This window comes from Molothrus ater, chromosome 1, assembly GCF_012460135.2.
Source record: "Molothrus ater isolate BHLD 08-10-18 breed brown headed cowbird chromosome 1, BPBGC_Mater_1.1, whole genome shotgun sequence".
In the NCBI taxonomy this organism is placed as follows: domain Eukaryota; kingdom Metazoa; phylum Chordata; class Aves; order Passeriformes; family Icteridae; genus Molothrus; species Molothrus ater.
In genome coordinates this window covers 54,678,278-54,704,591 of record NC_050478.2, presented here as the reverse complement: position 1 = coordinate 54,704,591, position 26,314 = coordinate 54,678,278, and the positions used below count along the sequence as shown (strand labels likewise).

Below are 26,314 nucleotides of genomic sequence, written 5' to 3'. Positions count from 1 at the left end.
ATTGACCATAAAAGCTAAGATCAATATTTTCAATGCCTTTAAAAATGAAATAATAATGTCAAAATATTGCCAGGAACTTACTGAAATGAAAAGGGTGTATTAGGTTAAGCATAGAGACTAGACTGGGGTTTTTTCTGCATTTTTGCTTCTGACGTCCTTTAGAAAGTGTGTTGTTTGCACTACTAACTGAAATGCAATTTGAGGAGGATAGAAAGATGCACTAATATTTATATGAAGCTGTAATACAGCAAAAAGTATATGGGCTGTTATTCTACTATATTGCCGGAGGACTGTATTGATCTTCAAAGGGTTAAAGTGCTACGAGGTTACATTAATGTCACCCTTCAGCAATCACTGGCCAATAAGGTATCAGCAATCAATGCTACAGCATGTCGTGCAGGACACTCAGTTTTTGGAGACAAGTGGGTGATATATTTTGACAAGAATAAAAAATAGGCTTGGAAATTCTTGCAAATCTTAACTCAGAGGGGGAGATACATGAAACAAACTGCTTCCATTCAAAAAAATGGTAATGTTTGCCTTCCTAAGTAACAACATTTTATGTCAGTTCAGTGGAGCAGTGAATGAACCAAAATTCTGCTGGAAAGGATTCTGTAAGTAGGATTTACATAGTCTGAATATTTAATATTTGGAGTGCTCATCACAGCTCACATAAACTAATACTTAAATATATATTTCCAGTAAAGAAAACATTTGACTTCTGGTGGAGTAAAGCAGTGAGATGCTTTGACTTGTGAGTACAGACACAGGTTTCTCAGCTCCTGCTTCTTTTTTTCCTGTTAGAAATTTTTTTCCATCGAGTTCTCATAATCTCTGCAAATCCAAAGATGGCAACACAAGCCACTTCACTTTGACACAAAAGAAACTTAAAGAAAAAAAAAATCAAGAACTCAAAAAGATATGAAGTAGAAGGATAAAGGTGGGGGAACAAAATTAGAGGCTGCAAGAGGACGCAAGGGGTTAAAGTTCTGACCACTGTCTGCATATATAAAATCATATCACCTTATCTGAAAAGTTTAGGCTCTAAAGAAAACACTCAGTTTAAAATACCTTTTAGGTATATTAAATCTTTAGGCTGAAGATTACAGCAAGTGTTTTCTCTTTGGTGAGTAGCTGTTTGTCTCACTTTATTTACTTGGTATTGGGTATTTGTCAATGTCATTTCATATCTGCAGAAAATTCATACGTTCTATGGAAGTATGTATGTGTGTGAGAGTGCTGAAGGTCACATGACTATTTCATCCTATTTGGTGGAGCAGCTTGACTTTTTTCCCTTGCTTTTGGTGATGGTTGTGAGTGCAGAAGTTGATTGACAGATGCATGCCAGAAACCCCCATTCTCCTTTTCAAAGACTACATATGATGGATTGCGATCTTTCAGCTCAGCAGGACACAGGGACCATGCAAGCTGTAATTGGTCAGGTATGGAGTCAGCCATTTCTCAACTCCCCTTTTATTTTTTTTTTTTTCACAAGGGTCTAACCATATGATTCACATAATTCATATTTACAGTACCATCTTTCTATCTGTATCTTCAGCTACCAGCGAGTGTAGTACTGAAAGTGAGAAAGGCAAAAGAAACACAATAATCTGGCCAGGAAATCACTAGAAAAAACTAAATTACCATCCTTTTCTTCTAATAAACCCCATTTCAGCCTGAGCTTTATCAAATCAATGTATTTATTAATTTGCTGTTTTATTTTGTTTAAATATGCTGAAGTAGAAGAACCGAGGAGTGAAAGTGTTATGTTTGCTGGGGAGTTGCTTTCTATTTGTAATGCTGTTCCTTATTTTTATATTGACTGTATTCCTGTGCTAGATGCTGTGGCTTTTATTTTTTATTTTTATTTTTTCCTCTTATACTCCTAATCCAGATAATGTGTGATTGAGCCTGGTAAATGTAGTAGTCTTTGCTGCTGCAGAGGGGCAGCCTGCAAATTAAACACTGCCACAATCTGAAAGGTCCAGGTGGTCTGCTCGTGCTTCCTAATGCAATCCAGCACAACAGCTTTAATAAACAGCTCTATTTAGTTCTCCCTCCCTGTATCCAGGGAAGTGAACTGGGGCTGCTGTGATGAAATGCCAGAAGAATATCTCTCAAAGGCCTCACAAGCTGATTTTTAGAGCTTTTCCGTTTTGTCGTCTTTGTCTTCCAAATGGGTCAGTGAGTCCTTCTCTTTCTGTTTTGTGATTTCTGATAAGTCTGTAGTTTTTATATGTGTGATTTAACCATGCTGTTTTGAGCTTTAGCCAGAAGAGAGAAAAATCATTGTCTTTTCATTTGCTTCAAATAATAACATGAAGTGGGGAAAGAAATTATTTTGTTCTGATGAGCAGGGAGGGCTGTTTTCCTGTGAAAGCAGTCAGAGTCAGATGAGGGTGCCTGTTTTTCTTCTTCTAACAAAATTTTAAGTGCTCAACAATTTCTCATTAACCACTGACTTGTAAATCATTCTCTGGTAAAGGGTATTTTTTGAACTCTCAAAAGTTTGTGTTTTTTTGCATATGTTTCCAGTACAGTGAACGCATGCTGCTGAAATGATGACATAGTATTTGTTTTCTATATGTTGATGTAATGGTAGAAAAATTCTCATTCTATACATTGTTTTCATCTAAATTACGGCAAAGCACTGAAGTCCCTCAAAGCACATGGTTTATTAATACCATCGTACATAGTAATGCATTTTTGGGTGGAAAATGTCAAATATGTAATGCCATGTTTACCACAGACTTTTATTGCTTTAAATATTTTAAAAATAGAAGATACATTTTTTATTAAAAATCCTCCAAACATTCACAGCTTTCTATTAGGCTGGCTTATACCTAAAAAGTGGGGCATGCTTGCCAGTACTACATTGTGGAAAAATAAGTATTTTAGACTGTGTTAGTTACCTTTTTGGTTAACTTGTTCAGTCTTACAGAAATATATTTAATGATTCTAAGGGAGATACAATGGCAAGGTTTTGAGCAAGTGCTCTTGACAGAAAATCTACCCTGAAATCTTTATAAATCTAAAAGCTTGTAATATCTTTTTAATGTAAATTTTGTTTTCAAATTTAAGAAAGTGTAAGTTAGCTATTTTATGTTTAAGGCTTGCCAACTCTCAAAAAGTGGTTTTGAGGCTGGAAATGGTAGAAGGATTTTTTTTTCTGTGTGTAACATTCCATATTTCATGAATGAAAAAAGTTCAGTGAGTGTCTGGAAAAATGTTTATATCATGTGTTTGTGTATTTCATTTCCTAAAATTAATAGCAAGAGCATGTACTTAAAAGAAAAATAAATTTATGCATTTTAGGTGATGAACTGCTGTGGGTTTTCTGTGCTAGACTTTATAGATGTTATTTTTCTGAAACTTACTGTCTTAGGTGCTGCAAACATTTTTTTCAGATCAGCATGTGTGCATATTTACATTTCATATATATAAGTGTGCACATCAAAATAGGTTCATAAATCCACAAAATTTTCAAGTATGTTTTTGTTTTGATTAATTGTCCAATGTTTGGTTGTTATTAGCTATGTGCTAAGATAGGGAAAAAAGTTTAATTTTTTTTTCTGATAAATTATGCATTTTCTGGTTGTATAATAAAGGAGTTAGTTAAAATGTGGGAATCTCAGGGCAATCAGTATAATTAACATACTTTGCTGAAAATAGACACGGACTTTCTGTAAGTACTTTAAGAAAAAATAACTATCAAAAGGCAAGCCCTGTGGCAGAAAATCTTTCCGTATTGTAAGTCTCTATTTTGTATTGATAGTTAAGGTTTGCATATTTAGTAGTTGCATAGTTTTAGAAGAGGCATTTATTTCCTGACAGTATTAGAAAAAGTTATTGAAAGTCTTTGTTAACTTTCAAACCCCTAAACCCAAAAAATTGGATAAATATATATAATTTGGCCTTTTTATATCAGCACTGTATTTTTTTTCTGCCATGACAATTTTTTTTTTTTACTAATCCTGCAGATGTAGCTCTAATTTCAATCTTGTTTACTGCTAATGGAATGTGAACTCGCCTAATTAAAAATCCAAACTATACACGTATAGCTGATGCAATGGAGATCAGACACAGTAGCAGATTTTTGTAGTTCAAGCATTAGTCTGTGTATGACACAAATGGAATAGGAGGAGCATACCAATTTAAAGGCATTTTCAACACCAAGTACTTGTTCATCATTAAATGCATTTTTTACCTTTTTAAAAAAAAAATCTAGATTTCAACTGTCTTTAACCACCAGTCCACAGTAATTCCCACTGGTGATGGCAATGGTGTGCAGAGTGCTACAACTCTGACTGCTACCCAGCACCTGGGTGTACTGGGTCCAGGGTGCAGAATTGCTTGTGAGCCTTCCCTCTGGATTTTTCCTCCCCCAAGCAAGCAATAAAACACCCAAGTACTCTGAAGAACAACCTCCTTGCCTTGTGTGTCAAGATCTAGAAGCTCATTGCTCATTGTGATTTTGATTCATAACTGGAGTGTTTGGCATGAAACCCTGATCCCTGCCAGCAATAGTGTGTAGCATCCTTTCTTGCATGCCAAACCACAATATCCATTATTTCTTCAATTGTGTTTTGCTCTCATAGAAACTATTAGCTGGATTTTCATGCCATATTAGCTGTATATCCTGAGCCCATCTGAATGAACAGATAATTAAATGTCATCTAATTATTCCAATAACATTGTAATTTTTCTGCCTTGCATGCTTTCTAAAACCTCTACTATACCTTTTTCTTATTCTTTTTTCTCTCCATCTTTTTTTTTCTCCTCAGACCTGAGCTTGTGAGTGACAGGTTAGTTCATCAGCATTACAGCCCTCCTGTTTTTGTCTCATCTCATGCAGACAGGTCACTGTGTCCAATCACCCTTCTGGCTCTGCTGTCCCCAGGGGAGCCCAGGCCAGCCTGCCATCTTGATCCACCGGCCTGAGGGCCCAGGCTGGCTGCACATTTCTGTGTTCACTGGTTCTATACTAAAGTGGGAAAGGGGAGGGGAGCAGCTTAAATTAGATCTCTGTATATTGAGAGGAAGTAAATTAGGTAACATTCTTCTTCAAATAAGCCTGTGTTTGCAGTTATTACTGCTATGTTTGAGTTCTCTTTCTACAGGTTTAGCATGTATTTCTACAGGTTTAGCATGTATTTAAGTGGTATCCTCCATATGATCTCACCATGTAGTAAATGCTATTTATGCAAGGATAAACATGGTCTTTTCCCACAGAGAGCTCTCTAAAACCCAGTTTATGAATCTGATACATTGCTGCAGCCAGTGTGGGTCTTTCTGTTCTGTTTCATTTTGTTGCCTTTTTAAATTTTTTTTTGTGTTCTTCCTCATGATTAACCACAATACAACATGTTTCAGAGAAACCATTCTTTTTGCAACTTTTGGTCACCTTTCAGAAGTTTAATCTGTTGTCAGTGTTGATTTTATAATGCAGACTAATATGTATCCAGGAGTTTAATTTTTACAAAATGAAGATCAGATCTATAATGTTATTTTGTCTTGAGCAATCTCTACATGATTTTTCTTATAGCAGTAGAGAAGTTCTTTTTCTCTTGGAATATCGGTTTCCAGCTCTAATCTAATATAAAGAATTGCCTATAACATAAACAAACAGAAAATAACCTTATGTAAAACTAGGACCCACTTTTGTAAGACAGCAAGGAATTGTGCCATTTTGTCTGCAGTTTGGGACAAATCCTGTTCTTTCAAGTTAGAATTAGACCCATCACTGTAAGAATAACTACTTGCATAAGTAAGGCCAGACTACATGTCCCCTTGGCAGCTCATTGTGTATCCAGAACAAAAACTGTGGTCCTTTACTGTCACCAGCAGTGGTTTTCTGCAGCTCAGGACTGTGAGAGAGAGACTTATGGACAGGTACCCATTGACTGTTTTTTTTTTTCAGTAGTAGAGAGACAATGTAAACAGTAAGAAATATGTTTGAAAAAGTCATACTTTTTAATATTTATGAACACACTGGTACTCTGATAATGAAGCATTCCATCTTTGGAGAAACCCACTATTGTATATACTCTCTAGAATATTGTGTCCTTAAGAATTATTATTGTAAGGAGATGCAGGAATGTGGCTGTAATATTTTACAGTATTTGTTGTAGAGGACTTTGAATCTTGTTAATTTAATATATGTAAATTCTTTGGTCCTAGGCCTGGATTCCAGCAAAAGAATGCATTTTTCTGTTGACTTTTGTTTTTACAGCAGAAAATATGAATTTTTATCATTTTGATTCATACTTTAAAAGATTTTTCTTCTTTTCACACCAAAATTGGATTTTAATTGAAATCAGCTTTCTAAAACATATTTAGTAATTTTCTCTGATTTTCTTTTTTCTGTTCTGTACTACTGTGTGGTTTCATCTGTGGGTCAGGGCAGCCAATTAAGAGGTCAAATCTTAAAAAGCTGTGATTTGTACTCTGTGTATATTCACTATATTCTAATTGTAAGAGAAAAATGAAGTATGTCAGATGACCTTTAAATTACTGGACAAGTGACACTCCTTCAGTGATGTAGATTATTATCTTTTGACAATGCATTTACATTCAAGTACCTCTGTTATGTTTCCTAGATTCCAGACTGATAAACTAAATATCAGTCTGGCCCACTTTTGTGTGTACAGTGCATAGAAGTGACTGCTGAGCCTCTTATCTTACAGTGACCTGTAGCTGTAACAAGACTTTTATTTTTCTTCTCTGATCTTAACTGCAACTCAAATGGAAGAAAATAAAAGGACAATCAAAGAGAAACTGTATACAGCACTTTCAACATTAGATGAAGATATGGCAAAATATTATTTTTTCCTGTGATTTACATCATTCAGCAACATTAATAATGTAGGTTTTCATTCTGAAATTCAAAAGATGGAAGAACCTCAGATCAGGCAATTTTGAATATGTGCATGTTTATCTCTCATTAAACTTAACTAGACTTAAGCATGTACTTATAAGTTGGTCAGCAAATCACTTAAGCCCATAAGAAGTCTGCAATTGCTAAAGCTTCAAGTGCAGAGAATGATACTGAATTCAATAGGGCTCCTCATATATATAGCAATTGGCAGGATCTTGTCCGACAAGCCTATTGTGTTACTGCTAATAAATATAACAAAGTCTGGCTTAAATGCTAACTAAATAATTGTTATGCAAACTGTTTTACAATTAGAACTGGCTATTAGGAATAAAGACAGTAACCCAAGGGTCTTGAACACTTACTTTTTGAGGGTATCAGGGCTACAGGTAAACAGACTATCACTTCAGGGGTTTTGTTTCAATGTGGGCTTCAAAACCTCTGTGATGTGTAGTACTTTCTCTTCAAAAGAGAAATATTAGTTGATGTTTGCCACTGATGATTCTCTGTTGACTGGTAGTGCTGTTCTATAGTAGTGCTTTATCTAACTGTTAGATCAAAAGAAAATTTTGAAGATCAAGGGACTGTTCAAAATTTCTAGCCATTATTAAAAGAGGTAGTGGGAGAAAGCTTCGTAAAGAAAAGGTTGGGGAAGAAAGAGGGGATGCAAAAATCTTTATTTCAAGCAATCTTTATATGGTGAACTATATAAATTAAATTTTCTTAAGTTGTTTAGAATAGTTTTTGTAGTTACTGATAAGCCTGTTTTTTCTATTTTTGTATCTATATTTGTATATGCCATACATATAACAAAACTATCTCCAACAAACTTTTACTCACATGAGTAATAGTAATTGATACTGTTTAGTGACTCAAAGTTGGATAAATTATTTTCAGAGATGAGGGCCTCATAAATTCATCTTGCTCTCTGCTGTAGATGTACAGCTGTCTCATGTCCTTTGCACATGCGAATGAGGATTTACAGGGCAGAACTCTGATAGCTGTTCTTGTCAAAACACGTAGGTCTTGTCTTAGTGGGCTTTTCTGTGCCACCTTCCTCTACAAGAAATCAAATAATTTGACAAGCAGTGTTACAAAATCACAATTGAGAGAGTAATTTTGACCCTGTGATATATCTAGTGAGTGGTATCTTAAGTGCTTGCTAAATATGACCTATTCGCAAAGGTGGCTCATTCCAGGGTGGGGTTCTGAATCCACAAATGGGGAAAGGCATTGTGAAGGGAAATAGGACCTAAAGCAAAAGAAAAAAAAAAGTTAAAATGAAACTTAGTGCTATTTCAGTAGTTGATTCCATGGAGTAGCTTTTATTTTGTAAGTTGATAGCATTTTCAGGGAACTTGGACTCATGCGTGTTTGGATGACACAATCCAGCTATGGAACAGCACTTCCAAAAAGGAACTATTACAGGGACAAGTAAAGGATGAAAGTGTTTTTTAACTACCCCCTGCTATGGAAACAAGTTTCAAGAAACAGAAAATAACAGAACATGAGTTTTTTGCAAGCAAACTAGTGAAAGTCATGTTAATAGTATTATACAACTGCTGTTAGACATATTGTAAGTAATGCTTCTGTATCAGAATGTTGCACTTTTCACTAAACTGTTTACATGTCTAACTGCTTTTTCACTTATAAATCCAACTTATGGAGCTCTAATGCAGTTTTTACTTGAGCCTTTCTTTTGTTTCAAGTGCAATGAAGTTTTACTGGAATAAAAAACAGATGGCTTTAGCCCACTCCTACAAGACATCCTCTTTTGGGGGGGGAAATAAATAGCTAAACATAGATTTGCAACACAGACTAAGACTTAAACAACAATATCAATGACCAGAATGTTTCATATCCTTGCTTCAAACTTATGAATTAAAATCACATTGTCTCCCATCAGTGGCAAAGTAGCATCCACTTTCATTTTTCTTAGTATATCACATTAAAGGCTGTCATTGTTTTGGGGTTTTTTAATTATAACAATGGAGAAATGTGCCTAATCATTACTGAATATGCCTTTAAAAAAATAAAAAGAGCTAAAGATGCAAATAATTCTGATAATGGTTAAGTCTGGTATTTCCAAGACACTGTCATTGGGTCAATAACTTTTGCTACTAGAACCAGATGCTGCCAAGTGCTGAATTTGTCTGGAGTCCTGGACCTCCCCCTGGCTTTGTTAGCAGGACACTGTTCCAATGAAATAAAATAATCTGGAATAAAGAAGAATTATGCTGCTATAGGAAACCAACAGTTATTGCAAGATTGCTGGCTATTAAATCTTACCTTCTCTTCACTGTGCCCATTCCCTTCTGTGTACAAAATGTGCTTCACGTATTTCAAATGGATTATACAAAGCAGAAATATTACCTCATTTGTATAATTCTAATATTTTGGAAGAAAGGTTAAAAGTTGTGGCAAATGTAAAAGTGGTTTCTAATGTGGAAGGATAAAGCAGAAAATATCAAACTCATTTTGCTTAGTGTCAGTCATGATGATTTATCATTATAGTCAGGGCAAACTATGGTCTTGGAGTAGAAACAATTTTGTCCATTAAAAGGGAAAAAAAACAACTCCAAAACCCAGAATGTTCCAGTTTGATTCTTATGTCCTTAGGGTTGCAATATTGAATTCAGAATTGGGGAAGCTTAATCTTGCAGCCAGATTTGACAAGATGCTGGTCAAGCAGCAGGCAGAAGTGATGGTTTGTGTGTTGTAATGCCCATGGTGGGAAATAAAGAAAGATAACAAGATTTTTCCAAAAGTCTGTGTGCAGTATTCACCACCTGCTCCAGCTTGTCACCAAAGTAGGCAAGAAAACTTTTTGTGTGCAAGTTGGTGAGCAACACTTGCAATTTCAAAGCCTGACAGATGACAAATTTAGAGTGCTCTAAAACAGCATGTGAAGGGTTTACAATAACTCTGAACACAGCTGTTTGTTTGTTTGTTTGTTTGTTTTGGTGATATTGCTTATTTAAAGGGTAATCATGGAACCATTTGAGCACATCCATAAGTATCCCCACAATTTATTGGGAAAGCTCACATGAGAAGCACATTGTGCATTAGACAGTGTAATGCTAAAGGCTTGGATCTCTTCTGGTTGCAAGAGGATATAGACATGCACTGCTGGAAAAAAAATGCCAGTTCTCCATCTCCACTCAGTAAATCCTGGGGAGTAGAAATCTGTGTGTGTGTGTATGCGTTAGGGTGTGTAGCCAAAAACCTGGAGGCTGAAACTGAAATTGGCAGGTTTGGAAAATAAGAGCTGAATTTTGAATAGTTAAGCAACAACACAAAATAAGCTGAAGATTGGAGTTTCTTCCCATAAATATATTGCTTTCAGTTTATTTTTGAAGTTCATGCTGGATTTTAGCAAGAAGAGAAATTTAGGGTTGCCCCTTGACTAGGCATTTAGAGTGACTCTGTAATGAATTTTAACCCAAGAGGCACTGTGGATATTCAGCAAACCTTTGTTCTACTCTGCTCATGTCCTTATGCTAGACCCATCACTGTAGTTATTAGATCTCAAAGATTACATTCTTTGATCTAGTGCTTTTTAAATCCTTAAACCACGGTTTATTTATTTAAAAGGTTATATCTAGCATTGGATTGGATTGTAAAGTACCCTTTGACTCTCATGAAGGACACAGAAGAAACAGATGCTTCTGAGGGCGTATTTCCTTCTGATCATGAAGTACCACAGCATTTTATTGAATTAAGAACTGCACAAAGATCTGTGCTTTTAATCTGGTCAGTGTGCTGAGAATTTTTTTATCTCCAAGATATCATGATGTCAATAATTTCTGATACAACAAACATTAAGGTATATAGGTGAATTTCAGTTACTCTTTTAATTAAAAAAAAGCTGCAAAGTAGCCTCATATTTCCCTAAGAATATAAATAAAAGCACACTAAATTTCAAACAGACGTTTAACATGAGCATGTTCAGGATGGGTTCTTGGGGGTTTCTTTTCTATCTGATATTTACCAGGATTCATCAGAAGTAAATCTGTGGAGCTAAACAGTTACATTTGGACAAACAGGATCACCAGCAGCCTCTAAGTTTCTTCTGTCAAATTCAGAAGCCTTTACATGAGCAAATTTAGGAGTGTAGTCTACAATGTTTGAACAATTAGTGATTCCTAAGATAACTAGAAAGAAGGCACAGAAAGAAAAAGAGAAGAACACTAAAATTAAACCCAGTGTGCCCCATCCTGACTGATATTAATTATACTCTCTCCAAAGTGATCTTTTTATTTTTTTCCCAATCAGTGCTGCAAGGCAAATGGTAAAATTTTTTATGTGTTTTCCCTTAATTTTGGAAAAACAAGACTGGAATTGGCATCTGAAAATAAAAATTTCACTAAAAAAATGGTGATTATTTTTTTGTTTTTATAATGCTTGTGTTTGGTTATTTATCTTTTTTTGAGAAGTTCAAGCACTGGAGATAGTAGCCTAATTCTACTTTATACTGGGATCTCTTTATACCATCTGGAAGTACAAAACAGCTGTAAAGTGGGTTGTAAGAGTAATTTATTTATGTGTACTTTAAAGTTCTTTTTTATTTCCATGAATGGTAGAAACCCATCTTGAGGTAAGTAGGGATAGAGTCCAAACAAATAGATTAGAATTTCCATTTTTTTCGGATGGAAATGAAAAAGGGATAGGTGGAAATCAGACTGGGGAAAAGAGGAAGGAGAAAGCCTTATTTAGTTAGAAACAGATATCCATTAACAGACAAGGTGAAAGGTCCAAGTCCTGTTTTATTGGTCTCCATCTATATCTTTGCTGGCAGTGATGAAAATATGAAAGGGAGGGAAGAGAGCACTACTCAAACCATAATAGTCAGAGCTGCTTTCTCAATCAATTTGGTTTTAAAATGAGTATGCTTAAAACAAAAGGCTTAATCTAGTTCTCCCTTTTTTCTTTTTTTTTTTCTTTTTTTTTTTTTTACCCTGTGGGCTGCAGTGTTGCTTGCTGTGACTTTTGACAAAGATCTGTCTTTCCAGAGCATTATTCAGTTAGTTTATTTGGATTAGGGAAAAGGAAAACAAGTTAAATTCATAGGAATTAATGTCAATTAAATTCCCTCTTTCTATACTTTCTATTGTAAGTTGCATACTTCAATTGGTAAATAAAAACAGCAAAGAGAAAAAAGCAAAGCCCAGAATGACAGTTATGCTAATGAGGAATACCTTAAAATTAGTCAGATATGGGAAAAAATATTAAAATAGCAATTTTGGCATTGAAACAAGAGTTTCCTTTGAAATTTTGAGGAGCTTCCTACTCCATTTTATTTCATAATCCCTTTTAAATGGGAACATAGGAGACTTAAGGGATTCTGTGAAGTTGTGAGATATTTCTCTCTTTGCTTCCCCATTTTGTGAGAGCCTAAGGGAAAAATATTGGCAGAACTTGTAGAACCTTCTATAATTGAAGTAGCCCAGTATTTCCTATTTTAGGACCTTTGCTGCTGTTCTTAGTATTTCCACCTGGTTGGCTAACTCTTCCTAAGTACTTTTAAAGGAAATTTCTGCTAAAATACTTCAGTGGTTCCCAAGGAAGATATAGAAATATTGTGTATTTTTTCTCATTTTAAAAATATGTCATAATTAAGAGCAAAATTAAGATAATGTGGTGAGGAGCAGGAAAATTGGGCTTGACATGTCTCTTCAGGTATCCTGTGACAAGCCATGCTTGGTTATATTCCAAGCCTTTGAGAAATGTAGTTGGCAGATGTTTACTTTGGAACTCTAAATAGCTACATCCCCTAAAAATTCACAGAAAAGGGAACCTCAGGAAGGAGCCTCCAAAAATCACCTGCATATGGACAGGATCAGCTTATCCGAGTCACATCTGACAGGTATTTGTATAAGTGCTTCCTGAAAAGCTCCATCCAATTCCAAACTCCATGAGCACCAATTTATTAGTATCTTTGTCCTATTGATTGCACCAAGTAAAGCCCATATCTTCTCACCTCTTTTAGGAGCATCAGATTATTTCTGCCCCCCTTGAAATACTAGCATCCCACTATACCTGTTGTGGGAAATGGCAGAGGTGACACCAGGGACCCTTTACTTTTCTGTGTACTCAATGACCATATTCATGGGGAATGGAAAAAAGAGAATGTGTGACTCAAATGAAGACAGGACAAGAGCCAGGGAAGATGAAAGATATGGAGTGAAAAAATAAATGCAGAAGTAGTCAACCTCTAGTAGGACTAGAGAGTGACAAGGCATGGGGAAGTAGGAGCCTGAAGAGTGGATCCAAGAGAGGTTTGGAACTATGAGGGACAGTAGGGAAGAGGACTTGCCTGTGTGTGGGCAAACTTAGATGAAAGGAACAACTGAAAGAGGACTGGACCTGGTTAGGGATAAAGACAGAAATAGAAAACCCATGGGGCGTGTCCCTTGCTTCTCAGAAATTTCTGCTGGCAAATCTCACTGGCAAAATTTCTCAGTTCTTTAAAACATATAAATCTACACATACAAAGTGTGGAAAACAGTATTTCTACTGTAAAGCAAGATAATTCAAATAATTTGTTTTGCTTGTAAATATACATAATAATGACCCTTTAATTACATAAACAACTATATCGTTTATGTAACACCTTCACAGATTAGGTTCTTTTAGCGTGACTTCTTTCTTAATATTATAGTTGATATATACTGTTATTTTGCTCCCTAGAAATTGTGGGAAGTTTATGTATGTATGTATGTATGTGAATATACATACACATACATACCCATGTATATATTTATTCTGGGCCAAATATGACTAAAAAAGTCTTATTCTATTTTAAAGGGAGAGTTGTTGTCTTTGCATGATTTTAAAAGATTAAAGAAGATAATTTTTAAATGAAAAGTAACTTTGACTAAAGCACTAAAACTGTCCTGCTTATAAAATGTCAAACTGGAAGGTATGGGCTTCTATTCCTCTTTCATATGAATGGTAGGATTAAAAGTTCTAACACAGCTGAATTTTCATTTTGAATGAAAAATTCCCCACAGATCTTGCCATAACTATTTCCAACAGACAAAATCTATCAATTTACCCAGTAGTTTTTTCTAGAATAGTGACTGACGTCTAGATTTTTGAATATATATAGACACTGGTGTTTGCACAAAGTAGACACATTAAGCCCCCATAATAGGTGATACTTGGCTCTTGATTCTCCACTGACTCAACTACTTATTTGCAATGTTAAAAATGGAAGCATTGCAAAACAAAGGGCTTGTTTCCACTCTAAGTGTTAAATACAGTCCCTTTACTGCAAAGTAAAAGCTCTAGGTTCCTATGGAGAAATAACATTGGATTTGAACAGATATAATTGCTACTATCAGCAACTTGAAGTCACTTTAATTCCTATACTACACCAATTTTATCTCTGACAGGAGGGATAATTTTCTGAAACTTATTTAGCTTCTCTTGAGCATTATTTACAATTGTGACTATAATCTCATGATTTAGTAAGAGAATGTCACCATGCTGAAGGAGAACTGGGAATAGGTATCTAATACACACAAGGGTGATGTGCAAAGGGGAAATAGTAACTGCCAACATGGGGGTGTGAAAAAGGTGGGGCTAGAAGAAAGCCGGAGACGCAGTGTGGAAGGAGGTCATGGCAGTTAGAGAATAGGTGTTTTGGTAAGGTTTAAAAATTGAGTTATTTTTCTAATAAGTTTTTTATGGTTTTATATATTGAACTAATTGTAATAATGACTCAGAAAGGTCAAAAGATTAGGACTAGCAGCCAGGATTACATGGTGGCCGAGAGCTGTGTGAAACAGTTGTGTACAAGAAAACTGTGGATAATAAAACTACATCCATGTTATATTCTTTCTCTTCACCTTCATCCATTTAGCATCTGCTCAGATACAAGTTCAGGGGCCCATCTTACAAGGCATCAGCAAACCAGGCTTGTGGTAGTGGTGCAGCAAGAACTGAGAAAAGCGTAAAACCGGGGCTCAATTCCATCACGTTCCTGTTCTGTATCAGTACATTACAAAGCTTTTAGCTGTTGCAAAATTAATGTTAATTAAAAATTCCATTTTTATTCCTTAACTGAAGGTAGACTGGCACAGATATTGTCTGGTGCCAAATCTGGGCCCAGAGTGTTTCAGATAAAGTTTACAAAACCAAGAACAAGCCTATGAGGCTGTCTCTAGATGTGACTTACATCCAAACCTTTTCTGTTAGCAGAGATGTTGCTGGCCATGGTATCAATGCCTCCCTCAATGTGATTCAATTATTTTTTTGAAGTTGCTTTTCTAAAAGACAGTTTATTTCTTGATCAGTATCTTTCTGCTTTGAATCGGCTTCAGTTTGGTTAATGCCACCTTGGACACTCACTGTATCTGCAGGTGTCTCCAGTATGAGCATAGAAGGATAAAGCATAGGAGGATAAAGTATATATTTTATCCCCTCCTTTCATTATTTCATCTCTTCCCTTCAGGCTAAAGAAAGAAAAGAATAATTATAATTTTATTAATTTTTACTAAAATAATACTTTTTCCCCTCACAAATGATCTGATAAGAATAGGATTTGTTGGGAAGCTCACATCAGTATCTGAGGTGTGTAGGTGTATAACTGAGTCACTTTATGTTGCAGTCTCATGTCAGAAAATATTTGGGTAACCATTGTTAAAAGATTGTTATTTCTTTCTGAATTGATTCCCAAATCAGTGTAATGAAATACAGATCAAAGATCCATGAAAAAGAGACGTCCTCTTCTCCAGCATGTAAGAGTGTGGGAAGACTGTGGCCAGCAGGTCAAGGGAGGTGATCTTTCCACTCTACAGTCCCTAGTAAAGCCACATCTGGACTGCTGTATCCAGTTCTGGGCTCCCCAGTACAAGAAAGACAAGAAGAGGGTTCAGCAGAGAGCCACAAAGATAATTAGAGGTCTGGAACATCTCTCTTATGAGGAGACACTGTGGAAGCTGGGCCTGATGCATAGAAATATCTCAAAGGAACTTGCCAAGAGGATGGTGCCAGACTCTTCCATGGTGTTCAGTGGCAGGACAAGGAGTGATGGCCATAAACTAAACCACAAAAATTTCCACCTCAACATGAAGAAGAATTTCTTTATATTGAGGGTGGCAGAGCACTGGAACAAGCTGCCCAGGGAGATTGTGGAGTCTCTCTCCCACCTCAATGCATTCCTGTGTAAGCTGTCTTGGCAGAGTGCTGCACAAGATGATCTACAGAGGTTCCTTCCAAACGTAAATATTCTGTAATTCTGTGGTTCTCTGTGTAGTTCAAGCTTGGAAAAAAGTGTGTGATTCATTTGTCTTAGTTTTGGTAGAGTCTTTCTCATGGATTATGGTTTAAAGGCTGAACCACAACCACAGCAATCCCCCTGCAACAAACCAACTGGTTTTTGATAGGTGGAAAACTTTTCTTCAAAGAGGAAAGACAGATAACAGGTGAAAAAGTAGGACATTATTTGAGAGCTTTGAAAGCTTTTTCTAAAAGAGGGAACAAAGAAATAATTATTCTGCCATTATTCATGTAGGTATGAGTGTAATATTTTTCGTATTGGGTTATTTTTCTCAACAGCCTGATGAAGGTTTTGACATTTAAGCTGCAAATATGAGAAAGCTATATGCATTCTCAAACCTCAGCTTTCATACTACAGCTTCATACTATGAGATTCCTTTAAGGCTAAATAAATCACAGGCAAAAACTGGATGAATTTGAGAGTCTATCCTTTGCTGTGGTTAATCAAGTATTGCATTACAGTATTGCTAACAAGCTTTCTTCTCAACAGAATGTGTATTGGTCTTACTACGATACTCTCTACTTGTAGAAGACTTCTGTATTGAAGAGGCTTATGCTTGAATAGTATTATGTCAGTGTGTATGTCTTAAAGAATCTGCACCAGTGCTGCCTCAACCTTGAGTTGTGTGTGCAGTTTAGATGACCACAATATAAAAAAGACATGAAGCTATTAGAAAGCATCCAGAGGAGGGTATATTGGGTTTACATGGCCAAGCTTTGGTTGTGGGGAGGCTACAGGGGTGGCTTCTGTGAGGAGCTGCTAGAAGATTCTTCCATGTCTGGCAGAGCCAGTCCCTGGTATCTCCAAAGATGGATGTGCCACTAGTTAAGGCTGGGCTAATTAGAGATGATGGAAACACGGACACCTCTGTGATTACAGATTTAAAAGGAAAGAAAAAAAAAAAGAGTTACTGTGCAGAAGTAATTGCAGCCACGGAAGACTGGAGTGAGAATATGTGAGGAGGACAAATTTGCAGACACCAAGGTCAGTGGAGAAGGAGAAGGAGATGGTGCTCCAGGCACTGGAGCTAGGATTCCCCTGCTGCCTGTGGTGCAGACCATGGTGAAACAGCCATGCCCCTGCAGCCCATGGAGGACCAAGGGGATGCAGAGATCCACATGCAAGCCATGGAGGAGCCCATGCCAGAGCAGGTGGATGCCAGAGAGGAGACTGTGACCCTGTGGGAGGCCCATGGGAGAGAGAAGCCCACTCTGGAATAGCCTGTCCTTCAAGAACTACACCCTGTGGAAGAGTGACCCATGCTGCAGCAGTTTGAGGAGGACTGTGGGATGGGCTCACATTACAGCAGTTCACAGGGAGCTGCTGCCCAGGAGATAGATGCATGTTGGAGAAGTTAATGGAGAATTATTTCGCATGAGAGGAACCCCATGCTGGAGCAGAGGGAAGACTCCTCTCCTTAGCAGCAGAAAAAACAATGGAACTGACCATAACCCCCATTCCCTGTTTCTATGCCACTGGGGAAGGAGGTAGAAGAGCTGGGAAGGAGGGAGGGGTGGGGCAAAGGTGCTTCTAAGGTTTTATTTTATTTCCAATTGTTCTGCTCTGATCTTCTTAAAAATAAATTCATCTTTTATCTTTAATTCTAGCCTGTTTTGCCCATGGTGGTATTTAGTGACAGGTCTCTCCCAGTCCTTGTCTCAACTCATGAACCTTTCATTATATTTTCTCTACTCTGTCCAGCTGCAGAGGGGAGTGAGAGAGTGGCTTTGGTGGGTGCCTGGCATCCAGCCATCATCAACCCACCACAGAGGGCCATGAAAATGGTGAAGGGCCTTGAGGGGAAGCCATATGAGGAGTGCCTGAGGTCACTTGGTCTGTTCAGCCTGGAGGAGAATGAGGGGAGACCTCATTGCACTCTTCAACATCCTCACAGGGGGAAGCAGAGGGGTGGGAACTGATCTCTTCACTCTCATGAACAGTGAGAGGACTTGAGGAAATTGCCTCAAGCTGAGCAAGAGGGGATTTAGGTTAGATATCAGGAAAGGATTCTTCACCCAGTTGGACACTGGAACAGGCTCCCCAGGGAAGAGGTCACAGCACCAAGACACATCTCAAGAGGCATTTGTACAACACTTTCAGGCACATGGTGTGACTCTTGGTGCTGTTCAGTACAGGGCCAGGAGATGGACTTGATGATCCTGATGGGTCATCATGATCCTGATCCTTACAAATCACCTGTTTTTATGAATTTCTCTTCAGTGTACTTATATGTTCTGAAGTGTTTTACAAATGCAACATTCCTCTGCTTCTGAGCCCTTCAGTTACCTGTAAGATGAAATGGAAAAAATATGGAGTTGAGCCTAGCAATTTTAAGTGGCAGTGTGTATATGGAAGTAAAGAACGTGTTGCCAGTGGAGTTTAAAGGATTGCATCAATTCCAGTGTGGAGCTTGGGCAGGATATCAGAAGTGCTTGGAGACTTCCATTGTCCTCTGATAGCCCAAAAGGTGAAAAAAATGTAGTTCTATAGATGCAAGTGTGCAGACTGCTTTTTCACTGTGTTTCTCATTTAGAGAATAGATCACAGATGCTAATGTGTGCTTGCAAACATAGCTTCTGATACCCCTAATCTCTTCTGCATTTTTGTGTTTCTGCCAGGTGCTATTTCCAGTCTAGAAGATTGTGCTCTTTCCGTTGTTTTTCAAGTATTACCCCTTTGCAGGGGTAACTGTATCAGGAGATGGAGTTCAGGGCATTCATTCATTATGTATTTACTGTTTTCCAGCAAAGCTCAGTAAAATAGGCCACTTCACAGAATCATGAAATCACAGAATCAGCTAGGTTAGAAAAGACCTTTGAGATCATCAAGTCCATGACCCAACACCACCTTGTAAACTAGGCCATGGCACTAAGTGCCACATTCAGTCTTTTCTTAAACTCCTCCAGAGATGGTAACACCATCACCTCACCCATTCCAAAGCCCAATCACTCCTTCTGAGAAAAAATTCCTCCTAATGTCCAGCCTAAACTTCCCCTGCCACAGTTTAAGACTGTGTCTTCTTGTCCTGTCACTGGTTGCCTGGGAATAAGATGCTAACCCCAAACTGGCTACAACCTCCTTTCAGGTAGTTGTAGACAGTGATGTCTCCTCTAAGCCTCCTTTTCTCCAGGCTAAACAACCCCAGCTCCCTCAGTCATTCCTACAGGCCTTCTGTTCCAGACCCTTCTCCAGCCTTGTCACCCTTCTCTGGACATGCTCCAGCATCTCAAGATCCTTCCTAAACTGAGGGGCCCAGAACTGGACACAGTACTCAAGGTATGACCTTACCAGTCCTGAGTACAGAGAATCACTTCCCCAGTCCTGCTGGCCATACTATTCCTGGTACAGGGCAGGATGCCATTGGCCTTCTTGGCCATAGTGGGCACACCACTGGCTCATGTTCAGTCAGCTGTAAACCAGTATCCCCAGGTCCTTTTCCACCTGGGCACTGTTCAGTCTCTCTGTCCCCAGCCTGTAGTGCTGCAGGGAGTTGTTGTGGCCAAAGTGCAGGACCTGACACTTGTCTTGTTAAACCTCACATTGTTGGATTTGTCCCATCAATCCAGCCAGTTCAGGTTGCTCTGCAGAGCTCTCCTACCCTCCAGCAGATTGAGATTCACACCCAAATTGGTGTCATCTGCAAATCTGCTAATAGTAGGCTCAATCCCCTCATCCAGATCATCAGTAAAGATCTTAAACAGGACTGGGCCCATACACAGATCCCTGGGGGACACCGCTAGTGACGGGCCACCAACTGGATCCAACACCATTCACCACCACTCTCTGGGCCCGGCCATTCAGCCAGTTTTTAACCCAGCAAAGAGTGCACCTGTCCAAGCTCTGAGCTGCCCGCTTTTCTAGAGTTATGCTGAAGGATACTTCAGTCTGTACCAAGGGAGACAAGACCTAGAATGTAGAACACCATAGTCCCATCAACTAATACAGAACCTTGTTCAAAACGTGGGTTGTATGCATGGACATGGTTCAGAATTTGTTTCTAAACATGCCATAATCAATATTGCTAAACGAACCTTTATTATGAGACAGTCAAACCAACTGTAAATACTAATTAAAGACTAATCCAAAAATCTATTGAAGTTTGTGGCAAGATTCAGTGTGCTTTGAACATGTCCCAAGGTAAAGAAACAATCACTATTTTAGCAGGGTTCTGCCTCTACAGTTGAGAAAATTTCTTTGCTAATGAGAGACTGTTTTTGTTTACCTGAATCCTCCCATGTTCCAAAGCTCCCCTGTTTTTAGCTTGGTATAAATAATGTTTACATAACAAGTATGAATGCACTGCAGAGAAGTAGAAGCAGAAAACCCTATCTTGCTGCGTAAGGAATGCCATAACAGAAACTTATTTCTTCAAATAAAACACAGGGTAATTATCCAGCTATACTATATTGTCAAGCTACAAATCTGTTACACTTTTTTACAAATGTCTGTGGAAAAAGGATGAAAATCCTGGCTTTACTGAAGTCAGCAGGGATATTTTCATTAACTGATATTGCTTAGAGAGTTTATGGTAGTTATAGGTACAGAAAGTCTGTGCTGGAGACAGAACAATTCCAAATCTGCTCTGAATGATTGTGACAAACAAAGATTAAGGAAAAAATTCTAACTTCCAAAAGCCATGTATTGACTAATACCCAGTGTTCCATGAAGGAAGTTAAAAAATGCCAACAGCTCCAAAACCTACATACTCATTCTCAGTGGCTGAAAGAACCCCATTTTCAAGGATGAACATCTTTATATTGCTTTCTGGTAATACCTACATTTTGATGTAACCATTCACTGCTTCAGGAGCAACAAGAACTTTCAAAACAAGATACTTGCTAATTAAATATTCATGACAATATTCTGTACAACATTTTTATGCTTTATGTAATACTTTAGTATCACTACATACAGTTCCTTGAAATGTGTACATTAGAGCCCTCCAATGCTTTAAAATCACTATGGCAGCAATCTTCAAATTATGTCAGGATCAAATGAATCTGCTTCAACAATGTTCTAGTCACAATAGTTTTAAGCCTTTCTTGTATGGGAAAAGCCCTGCTGAAGTCAATTATGCCCTTAAAGTTCAGTGCAATCCTTTGCTGGAGCATGGCCTAAACTCTGAATGGGTAAATGAGGTCAGTGTGGGATTATTCCACAGAAGTCTTCTCTTCCTGCTCCTTAGGCTGTGGGTATGCAATTGTCCTTATCAACTCGAATATACCTTTGTGGTTAGTGTTGAGTCATCCAAATGTCATCTGATAAGCTTTAACAGCTAATATAATAATAAATAAATAAAGCTAATATATTAGCTTTATAAGTCTCCAGTCAGACACATGGATTTCAGGATGCTCACAATCCTTGCTTAAGTATAATATAATTGGACATTAATATGTTGATTCAGTTCCTCTGAAGAGATAGATTTAACACATTTTGGCTTTTTTTTTCTCCTCAGAAATTAGCCATTTTCATCTGATAAAATATTGTTGCTGTACAAATGGGAATTATCACTTATTCCATTTTTTTAGGTATTAGAATTAATGTTACCTGAAAGGATTTTAAATTGTTACAAGTATTTCCTAAATTTAAATTGTTACAAGTGTCTCATAAATGAGTGTTGGGGGTTAGGATTTTTCCTTTTGTTTCTTTCCCTCAAGGAATTTTGTCCCATATGTTGCTAGGAAACAATAACTACCGATACTTAAGAAAACAAAAGATGCAGCTGGGTGTCACAACATTCCATTGAAATGGCCCTGAATGGGACCAGGTTGCAAGGGATAATGGGAGAGAAAATGTGAGATGGTTACTCCAGAGGTTTGGGGCTGGGTTTTTGGTCGGTCGGGTTTCTAGGTTTGGGAGAGGAAGGAGCTGTTTGCTGTCTTCCCTGCCACCTGACTGCTCGGAGCTCAGAACCAGTGCATGTGGTGCCAGAACATCGGGGTCAGCTCCTGCCAAACCCTCTACCCGTAGCATGTTGCCATGGCCGCTCCTGTGTCTTGGACTCCAAGATCTCGGTCTGCTGTGATTTTCATGCACTGCAAATCTGTTTAATCACTTTTTTTTGTTTCCCAGATGTTTGGGGGGGGGGGGGGGGCAGGGGGGTGTGTGTGTCCCCATATGGGCCACTTCTGTGTGGTAGCTCGACAATCACGACCAGCTGCCGCCCGTGACTTCCCGTTTCAGCTAAGCCACCATTAGCCGCGTGGTCTCCAAGCTTGCACCAGAGCGCCCCCTGCAGCCGCGGGGCAATCATCGCAGCCTCCCTGCCCGGCCAGGAGCCACCAGCGCCCCTGCCGGCTGTGACCGTAACTGCACCAAAGGGGAAAGCGCTCAAGGAGCAGGAAGAGACTCTGTTGGGTTTTCTGTTCTTGTTTGGTTTTGCTACCATTGGTGTTTGCTTGCCTTGTTATACATACACTAGTAAAGAACTGTTTTTCCTTTTCCCATATCTTTGCCTGAAAGCCCCGTAATTTCAAAGTTATAATAATTTGGAGGGAAGGAGGTCATATTTTCCATTCAAGGGAGGTTTCTGCCTTCCTTGGCAGATACCTGTCTTTGAAACCAAGATAATGAGAAACTTAATTAACTTCTAGATCCTTGGATTTGGAGAGCAATGCAAAACAGAGTTTGGTAACTGGAGGGATCTTGTACCTTGTACAATTATATATTTTAATGGAAGAATTGCCTGGCACACCTCCATCCACATAATTTAGGCAACTTTTAAAGAATTTTCAGATGTACTTGAATGTTGTATGAATGCCGTAATTGTCAGTCTGTGGGTTTCTTCCTCCTGGTTAAACTTTTAAAATTTGTATGTGTCTCTTCTGATGCTTGATTTCTCATTTGGCATATACTCACTTTTAGGCACTTAAAAATTATATGTCAAAGTCTGAGGCAGCCAATCTAAAGCTTGTATTCTCTCTAAGTGCAATAGAAGAAGGCAAGTACTGTGAGCTACAGTGGAAAGCCTTACTAAACTCATGCAAATAATTCTTAAGTAAGGAAATAGGAATCATGCATTTAATTATACAGCAAATAAAAGCAAATATTTTCTTTAAAAAGCTTTTAAAAATTCTTGCTGGAGGTTAACTCTGGAAAATGAACTCTAAATTGCAAATGAAAAACCTGCAATTTTGGCTTGCTAAAAGGTATTCTAAGCAATGTCCCAAGGCTGAGAGTTGGAAATGCTCCGGCTGTCCTCCAACAGAGGAAGAGGAGGAGGATGTGTAATAGCACAGCTCATTTCTATAAAATAGTCAAAGAGGTTTCTTCTTCATAGGAAATATTATCTTGATTTTTTTCCCCCAAATCATCTGGTATGTGAGGATATATACTTTCCTCAAAAAAGCTTTTAAAAATACTATTAAATTAGAACAAATACTGATACTCATGTAATTCTTATGTGAGTTGGATGACAGCTGGGAAGAAACAAGCATCTTGCAATGCAAATAACCTTCCATTTTTATATAGCTTTTGCCCTCAAATATTACTTCATAGTAATATATGATCACAGCTGTCTTGGTTTAATATAATTTAGAGGCAGACATTTTAAAATGTGTTACTTCCCATTAGTTTTAACCAATGCCTTTCCACCAATAAGAAGACACAGATATTAGTAGATTGAAGTGAAAAAATAGCAGTTTGCTAAAACATGAAACAGCAACAAGTAAAAAAATAACAGTTAATTATTAGTAACTGCAAAACTGCTGAATCTCTTAGTCCCCATGAACAAAGAGAAAACTAAAATTGCAGAGAACCCCCACCCCTGAGATAGCACCCTCCACAGACAACTGTGTTTGGGCAGACAAGGGGAAAGATGGCAGCAGATTTTCCACCTCTCTTGGCTATATGTGGAGGGAGAGAAGAAAGAGAAAAACAACACAGAAAGTGAAACTCCTTGATCACAAAAACTCCCTCTTCCCCATACAGCAACCAGCAGGAAACAAGGACAAAACAAAAAGAAAACTTGGAGTCCGAACTCAAATGCCCCCTCAATCTTCCTGAGTGGTAGGTCTGTCAATAACGGCAGCTGACACATTCCAGCAGCTGGAACTTGCGAACTGAAGAATTTGCTAAACCTCATCTGGCTGGTTCCAGATAGTGTCAGCTCTGCACCAACCAAGCCATTGGTGTCAGTGCTGCTGTCTCAGGTCCCTTTTATAATGAGGGTGAGGAAGAAAGACAGACTCCTGAGCACTTAAGAATGGTGGCCCAACCATGGTTGGCTCTGACACTGTGGACAGGTGTTGCAAAATTCACTCTGGAACTTTTGAACTGTGAAATGCAACTTCTCAGGTTGTTACTGTTGCCATGTGGAAACCCATCTGAAGCAACCCCCTCCAGAAGCCAGAAAGGAACAAAAGATAAAAATTCTTCAAATTAAAAATTATGAACCCTAAGCAGTTTTTTTTATAGACAGTACTTGGTTTGATAAACTTCACAGTAAAAAGTTTAAATTCTTTATTTGTTGTTCTTTACCTTTCCAGATATTGTCCATGGAAAATTTACCAGCATGGAGAGGGCCTGGATGTGCTGATACGTTTGTACGTAGCTATTGTAGGTGCACAGTTTGTGGTAATTGGGAGTGGGGCTGCAGTCGAACCTCATCCCTAGTGGGCTACAGCTGTGCAGGACAGGTGAACAGCATTGAAGGTAATGAGACACAGAGTGCCCAGGTGCACTGATCAATCACCAAAGGGACACAGGTGCAGTCAATGCATGTAAGAAGAGGCGTATAAAAGGTTGTGTTGAAGACCAAGAAGGGCAGCTGCTTGCAGCCTTCTGAAGTGACCTTGCTCTGTATGGGCAGGTGCTTGAAGACTTCACATGTTACATGATGTTACTCTGTATGGGCAGGTTCTTGAAGCCTTCTGAAACTGTATGGTGATACTCTGTATATCATGGCTGTCTGGACTGTGGTGTGTGCTGTGGCATATGCTGCGACAGATCACTTACGGCTACCGTCTTTGTTCTCCACTGGCTGTCCAGTGCCACGCATTAAGTAATAGCTGGAGAAGCTGCGAGCTTCAAAGCTTCAATGTAGCATCAGTGCTATGCTAGAAGAGTTGGAGATGGAAGCTCATAGGAAAACAAGTGTGTACCCAGCTGGGACTCTGAGCAGTAGTTCCAATATCAATTGCCTTGAGATACATATGAAAGTTGTGCCTGTGTAAGTGATTTCATGTTGGAAGCATGTCTCCAACCCAGGTTCCACAGGAGGAGGTGATGTTTCTGCTGTGTGGAGAAAGGTGCTTGGCTGTCTTCTCCCCTTCATTCACTCACCCCAGTGCTACTCACACTGGTGTTACTTTCTGGGGTACATCTCTAGCGTCAATCTTCTTGCTACTTAATGGGGGTTTTCACAAATGACAAAAATGCAGCTGTTAGAGAGCTGCTATTTTGCTATGTTATTTCTAATGGTCTAGCTATAAGCAAAAGTTAGGGTCCTACTTGCATCTACTGTGAAGTAGCCATATTTAACTGAAAATTGGTGGGTTTAGTTTATGAAGCTGAAATGAATTGCTGTGCAGAAAAGTCTTCTCTCTGATTAAGTGCCTCCTTATGTCACTTTTGCAGGGTTACGTGGAATACACAGTCCATGCAGACTCTGTAATCATTCTTCATATGAGTTAAATTCCTTGCCTTTTTGTAAGACGTGTGTTTGAGTCTGGTGCTTAGCAGAATAAAACTGAAGTAAATGCACACCTCTTTAGTTATCAACTGATAGTAATTACCAGTTCTCAGTGATTTTTACAGCACTGACACTATATATTGGTTCCCAAAGTTCTTCAAAGTCAAACAAAAATCCATCTAACCAAGAGGTGCAGATCAAGTCTGTTGCCTACATGTTACATTGTATATTTAAAAGATGGTTGCTGCGGAGATGAACACAAAAGAACAGACAGACCCTTCTGTCCAAAGCCCGAGCAATTCAGTTCAAGTAAGGAACTTCTGTCTTGACCTGAGGTGGGATTAATTAAAACCTTGCTTGTCAGTACGACACAAATAGCAAACACACTGTCTGATTAGGAAGGATACTGTTAAGTGACAAACTCATCTGAAGAGAGTTCCCTTGCCAAAAGAAAAGCCCTAAATATGGGTATGAATACTTTCATTATTTTTGTCTCCTGTGGGGATCTTGATGGCCTCGTACA

At 38.3% G+C, this 26,314-nt stretch overlaps 1 protein-coding gene across 1 annotated transcript in view; it reads left to right on the top strand.

Moving 5' to 3' along the window:
- Positions 1 to 1,337: 1,337 nt before the first annotated feature.
- POU6F2 (POU class 6 homeobox 2) overlaps positions 1,338 to 26,314 on the top strand; it is a 303,651-nt gene continuing 278,674 nt past the window's right edge. Inside the window, exon 1 of the mRNA XM_036396650.2 lies at positions 1,338 to 1,442. Coding sequence (XP_036252543.1) covers positions 1,338 to 1,442 — 105 coding nt within the window. The remainder of the gene's footprint in view (positions 1,443 to 26,314) is intronic.